This window comes from Vicia villosa, linkage group LG4, assembly GCF_029867415.1.
Source record: "Vicia villosa cultivar HV-30 ecotype Madison, WI linkage group LG4, Vvil1.0, whole genome shotgun sequence".
Lineage (NCBI taxonomy): Eukaryota > Viridiplantae > Streptophyta > Magnoliopsida > Fabales > Fabaceae > Vicia > Vicia villosa.
In genome coordinates, this window is record NC_081183.1 from 13,676,910 (window position 1) to 13,683,996 (window position 7,087).

The 7,087-nt window shown below is 27.7% G+C and overlaps 1 protein-coding gene across 1 annotated transcript; it reads right to left on the reverse strand.

Moving 5' to 3' along the window:
• Nucleotides 1-3,987: 3,987 nt before the first annotated feature.
• LOC131598843 (uncharacterized) lies at nt 3,988-5,322 on the reverse strand. The gene is made up of 2 exons (XM_058871413.1): nt 4,735-5,322; nt 3,988-4,273 (listed from the first exon to the last, which is right to left on the reverse strand). The coding sequence occupies exons 1-2, from the start codon at nt 4,894-4,896 to the stop codon at nt 4,169-4,171; spliced, it is 267 nt and encodes an 88-aa protein (XP_058727396.1). The 5' UTR covers nt 4,897-5,322; the 3' UTR covers nt 3,988-4,168.
• Nucleotides 5,323-7,087: the final 1,765 nt, after the last annotated feature.

The following is a 7,087-nucleotide window of genomic DNA, read 5'->3' on the forward strand; positions in this document are numbered from 1 at the left end:
GTAAGATATATGACAAAAAGTTTTACAAATTTGTAGGAAATTGATTACAACAATATTTTCTCACCTTAGTAAAACACATCCTTCCACAAGAGTTCGTATAGATACCATAAATAAGTAAAATCTTGAATTAGATAAGATGGATGTCATGACCGCTTTCTTACGTGTAGACTTTGAAGAAATATATAAATATAGACTATGATGAAGATGTGACACTAGGAAATCCATATCGAGTTTTGTGTTTTCATTTTTTCGGACAACTATTTCTTGAAAAGAAAAGCAACAAATTGTTGTTGCATATCTACAACAGAAATAGAGTACATTTCTCAGTGGCGGAGCCAGAAATTTTATACAGCCTGGGCAAAAACTTTACACCATTGATTATTCACCTGTTTTAATTTTCACACCCTATTTTTACTAATTTTGCCCCTAATTTTATCTAAAAATCGACTATTAAATTGTGGGGAGTACATAGAAAATAGGGGTTGAGCCCGGGCGCTTGCCCGGGCTAGCTGGGCCTTGGCTCCTCCCCTGACATTTCCCTTGTTGAATAGGGTATAAGCCATTTTAAGGGTATGATTAAAGAGCTAGTAATTATTTATGAGTGTGGGAAGATACATTTTGATAGCTAAATTTCCATTGATTTGATAAATAATCAAGTGTATAGTATATTATGAAAGGACAAAGCATAGTAACATATTGACGAATGGTTCATTTGAGAAATGATCTAAGATTCTTCTCTTAATTTCTCTATGGTCTTCTGTGGGTTGTGTAAATAAAATATTGGGGCATAAACCATGGACTGTTCTTTGAGATCATGATAAGCTAGTTTCAAGTAACTTCTTTGTTGCTTTTGTAATCAACATCTTTACATAGGTGCGTAGTTTAGGTGTGAGGCGAGCTTCCTCAAAATATGAACCAAATATAAGCTTTCATCTACATTCTTTGTTGCCAATCTTGTGAGACCAAGAGAGGAAAACTTTCTGCTTCAAGGCTAAGGGTTGAGTAATTTTTGGGGAGAAATTCATTGGTTTGGAATACACCTTACAAACATAAGATTCTTCTCTTTATTTCTCTATGATCTTCTTGTCGGTATTGCAAAAAAGGTAAAAGGTAGAAATTAGGAATTGTTCTTCAAGATATGCTAAGCTAATTTATTATAACTTCTTTGTAATGGCTTTTAGAAAAAAGTTTTGTGTTGCATAATATTATGAATCATAATTCAACACACAGCAACAATATTAACCAATCTAATTTAACATGGTAAAAATAAGTTTCATAAATTTAAAAAAGAAGTCAAAAAAACAAGAGCAACAAAGGAAGTAACTATTGTTGGCACAAAGGGAATTGTAGCGTCAGATGTAGGACTTGGTGCTGGTGCATCCGCAGCAGTTGTAGCTGCCATCATCATGGCCACTACCACCATAGCAACAAAGAATTGATTTATCTTCAATATCTTATTTTTGAAAATTAATTAGATATTTTCTTAATTTAATTGATGAAATGAAATTGAGAAAAATGAGATTCAAAAACAAGGATTGGTAGTGGATGACATGAGAAGATTAAAATAAACAATTATTTGGAGAAAGCTAGGCTGTTCCAACTATTAATTTTCGAGAATTGCAAGAATGCCAATTGGATTATAGATGGATGGGGAGTAGAGAGGAAACAAGATTAGGTGGCTTCTTTCATAAAAAAACATTTTTTGTGGCTTATTTTTTAGCTATTGGGAGATTTGGCATGTCATTATTTTAATTATATAAATTAGGAGTTTAGTTATGGTTTATATTATTTGTTAATGAAAATATGACAAATGTGCTTTAATATATTTTTAAAGAAAATAAGAGAAAATTTTATGTGTAAGAGAAAGTTATATATTTATCATATTTTTATTGAAAAGTAGTATAACCTAAAAAATTGTACCAAAATTTTCTCCCATCAATTATTCAATGTAAAAATATATTTATGAGATTAATAATTTTGTAGTGATGTTGTAAAAAAAACTTTACACGTGTAACTAAATCAAATTACATGAAAATATTATTTTAGAAGAGTTGTTTGTAAATTATCTATCTATATATATATATATATATATATATATATATATATATATATATATATATATATATATATATATAGAGAGAGAGAGAGAGAGAGAGAGAGAGAGAGAGAGAGAGAGAGAGAGAGAGAGAGAGAGAGAGAGAGAGAGAGAGAGAGAGAGAGAGAGAGAGAGAGAGAGAGATAATGGAATTTGCTAAAATTTATGAAAGGGTTATTTAGATTTAATTAATAATTATTAAATAAATAAATAAGTACTAACAATTTTGATGTGAAAAATTGTAGAATTATAATTTAGTATTCATTTGTTTCAAAATTATTTTCGTTTTAATAAATAAAATTTGTTTTGAAAGGACTATCATTCTCGCTTTTTAATGTAAAAATAATTATTATTTTGTACAGTACTTCCAACAAATTAATAAGGTTAATTTAGTAAAAGAGTAATGTCTTAGGACAAAATTATTACAAATTTTAATTTGTGTGCAAAAATCTTAATCGACGGTCATTTTATAGCGAAAGGAGTATAGATATTGTAGTCCACCTAAGGATGGAAATATGTCAGACCGTTCTAAGAGCAGCATTATCGACAGTGTCTTAATATTTTAAAGCTACCCATGTCAGAAAATACTATTATTTAAATACAATTGCAATGCTTTTTATATGACATCGTTGCATTCTGCAACCACGATGCTTTGGCTGGTTTTGAATGTTTTTTTCTTTGTTAGCCAATAATAAAGTGACATGGAGGAATTGTAAGATTAATAGGACCCACTTTAGAGTTTTAAATGAGTGTTATGGATATTTGAAAAATATAATTTAGTTCCTTAAATAATTGAAAAATGTGAAGAAATATAATATATTGAGTGGGTCCCATTTATACCACCAAATTGAGTGTCATGGATATGTATGCTCTAAGGGGCCTATAACCTAGCCTATTTAAGGTCATGTCAAGCCTATTCAATAAAAAAAAGCTAGGTTTAGACCTTTTTAAAAGTCAATCTAATTAAATATAAAAAAGTCTATAAAACCTTATAAGACGGCCCATATATTCATATATATATGAAAATTAGGTGAAATAGATTCTACTATGTATGCATATATTTTATAAAATAGGTTAAATAGATTGGCCTATATATTTATTTATAGTTTGGTTCCCGAGGCTTCATAATAAAATGGACTATTTAAAAGCCTAAATGTAAAACAGACTTTTAAATAAGCTTTCAAATATGATCAAGCCTTTAAAAAGGTCAGGTCATACCCAAAAAAAAAAAACTATAATAAACAATAGGGCAGACTCACATCATTTAAATTTATCGTAGACTGTCTTAGAGGCTTTCTAAAACTTAAGAATAATCTATAAACACTAATCATACTTCTAAATATAACTAATATCTTTTTTTAGTGACAAAATCATGAAGATTCTCACCTCCAAAGCAGATATTAATTTTCTTAAAAGAAAAAAATTTACCTACAATTTCTTAAATATGGTTTATACTATTTGCAAATGAAAATATGATAAGTGTACATGAAGATTCTTAACAGATATTAATTTTCTTGAAAAAAATTTACCTACAATTTAAAAGGTTTATACTATTTGTAAAAATAGTTGAAAATTGTATGTATAAAAAAAATTATACACTTATTATATTTTTATTGAAAAATAGTATAAACCACACTTAAGAAATTGTATCTAAATATTCTCCTTCTGAAAAATAAAAAGATTAAAATTGCAATTAAACTATTAATTCAATACTCAAAGTTAAAAATATGTGACATTGCAAATTATAATTCTATGAGTTAATTATAAGTTATACAATTTTTTTATGTCTGGCATACATTTTTTAATTATTTTTTGTCTTTTTAAATTATTATCTATTTCTCCTTAATCTTCATTTTTCTTCATTGTTGGCATTAAATTTGAAGATAATTGAATTGATCTAAATAGTAATGAGACAATAAGGCTTTAAAAACAAACATGAACAAAATGCAAAACAATTACTTGTACATTGAGAGTTCTTTCAATGTACCAACCAAACATTATTCTTGAACCCACAAACAATGAAGAATATAAAGTGGGAACACAAGAAATTACATAATCATAGAGTTCTTAATTCTAAGAGCTCTTCAATTCAACATCCTTGTTTGTTTGCCTCAAATTTCTCCATAAATACCTTCCACTAGCCATGTCAACAAAAACCCAAAATCCATTTTGAATCATCTGAAAACCCAATCAACATTTTGGTTAGTTCAAAAATAAAAAACAACCAATCACAAATAATAAAAATAATAAAAATTCAAATGAATAACCCATTCCACAATATGATGAGTTTTAAAATAAAAAAAAATTAAAATTAGAGGAAAAAAAATCAACCAAACATAAAAAGAAAACCCTAAATTTTTATAACATCTAAAAGTAATAACCTAATCAACATATTCTTATGAATTGAATACAAAAACACAACCAAACACAAAAAGAAAAACCCAAAATTCAACAATAAAACACCATCTAAAAACCCAATCATACACTAGTCTAAAAATATTTATAAAATTTAATTAAAAAATTCAAGATTTTGGAATCTTAAATATCAAGAGAAGAAACATTAATTTAAAAAGAAAAAAAAAAGTAAGGAATAAAAAATAATGAGCCATTATAGAAACATGAATTTGAAGGCTATATACCTTTATGAAACCCAATTGTTCTTTCTTGGAAGATGATTTTTCTTCCTCAATTGAATCATCAGAAGCCAAATCAATCTTTGGTGAGGAAAAAACCGTTTTCCATGCATAGTAACCAGCCAGAACCGCAGAGAAGAACACCAAAATAAACCTTAAAGGACACATCTTTGTCAAGAACACGACACAAAGAATGAATTCAAAGGTATGATTTTTATGAAATTGAGAATGAAACAAGGAAAAATAATGACAGCCCACGAATTAAAAAGGGTAGGAGAATGTTGGGTTGAATTTGTTTTTTGAATTTTTTGAGATTTTGATTTTTGGGGTTTTATGATGAGGAGAAGAAAAGGTGTATAAGAAAAAGCAGAAGCTAGAATTAGTAAACGCGCGTTTGGTTGTTTGTTCCCTTGTTTGGGAAAAAAGACAAAATTCTCAACAACCGTGTATTGTGACTTTTTGGGATTATTTGATTTTGATTTGAAGATTTCTGTTTACAACGTCAAAGGATTGTTTGTTTCACCAACTGGCAACTGCATGCCATTTTATTTGCATATTAAGTCAGCTTTTTTGGCTAGATTTGACTACAATTACATCAAATTATTGAGGTGTATGATTGAGATTTAATTTGTTCTTTATTTAAATATGTTTAGACTTTAGATATACTTTTTGCATTTTAATATTTTAAATTTTTTTATTTAAAAGAATGGAAAAGGAATTACTATTTTTTTATTTAATTGATATTAAAAAATTTGAGATTGATTTATATTAAAATAGACTTTTAAATCTGGCTCTAGGGCCTCCCAAATAACCAAAAATTTTGATGATAAATATTTTCATATACAATGTGTGAGGATTTTTTTTATGGACAAAACTTAGGTACAATTCTGTAGGTCAGTATCTTAATATTTTTCAATGAAAATATGTAACAAATTTCTCCTATTTTCACTCACTAAATAATATTTAATATATTTGTCATATTTTCATTGAAAAATATTTTCATTGGAAAATAGTAAAAACCACATCTACAAAATTGTGCATGAGTTTTGCCTTTTTTTATATAATTTTTTCAAAAAGTTAGATAAACGGTATAAAATGTCTGTTTTCAAAAGATTCCTTTTGAATTTTAAAATATTTAACAGCACATCACACATTAAATAATGTTCAATGATAAAATATCGCAAATTTTAATCTACACACACCTCAAAATATCAAAAAAAAAATAATAATTATACAATTTTTTATCAAACATATCCCAAACTTTCAATTAATAAAAAAAATTAAATTAGCTTAATTATTAATAGTAATACTAATAGTTATATAGAGATATTAAATTGGCTATATGTGGATTTAAATATGCAACAACTCACTTTAAAAAGTGATATTTAAATTATTTAACTAAAATAAAAAGATATATGGATGAAACCACCCCATTTGTGTGAGATAATCATCTAGATGCACGCTGACCATCAAATTTGACAGAGTTCGCAGTCTTCAACTACTTTTTCCGTTCTTTTTGTACTATTTTTTTTTTGTTTATCAAAATAAAATGTTTATAAATTTATCATTTTATGTTTTTGATTACTTCAAAAAAAATCTAAATAAATGTTTCTAAATATTTTCCTCTAGTAAATTTGATTGCACATGAAAAGATTCATAAGAGATATTAAAAGCAAAAAAATATATATTTATAGGGTGTAAAAGTGCTTTTTGACTAATATCTCTTGTAACGAAGAAGAATTTGAATTATTTATATAGTCTTGAACTCCCTCTTCCTTCACAAAATTAAGTGATGTGAAACTTTTTTTAGCATATATATTTTCAACCAAACCCAACAACCTCCACCTTGATTGAAAATAATACGTAAACTTTCATTGTCTTCACCGACAATCATACTCCACCATAAAGAGTATCAACATGTATATTTTCAATCAATCTCATCAATCTCCACATTGATTAAAAATAATACATAAACTTTCATTGTCTTCACCGACAATCATACTCCACCGTAAAGAGGATAGTCACTTGAAGCTACACCACTTCAAGAATTTTCACATTGTCTTCACCAACAATCATAGTTTTTAAAACTACCATACTCTCTCATGAAGAATATATTTCACTTGAAGATAAACCACTTCAAGAATTTCACATTGTCATCGCCGACAATAATATACTTTATCATGAAGAATACATTTCACTTGAACCTAAACCACTCCAAGAATTTTCACATGCCAAAAACCAGGTTGAAACTTTATGGTGCAACTTTCATGTTGGTAGGAAGCTCTTCAACCATCGACATAATTTTGCACCTTGTGTAATTGATCCGCTGTCGCGCGTGGGTCAAAAACGAGTTGTTTAG

Coding starts and splice junctions, on each gene's coding strand:
- LOC131598843 (XM_058871413.1), bottom strand. CDS start 4,896: ATGTGTCCTTTAAGGTTTATTTTGGTGTTCTTCTCTGCGGTTCTGGCT. Junction 4,274..4,734: donor AACAATTGGGTTTCATAAAG/GTATATAGCCTT, acceptor TTGGGTTTTCAG/ATGATTCAAAATGGATTTTG.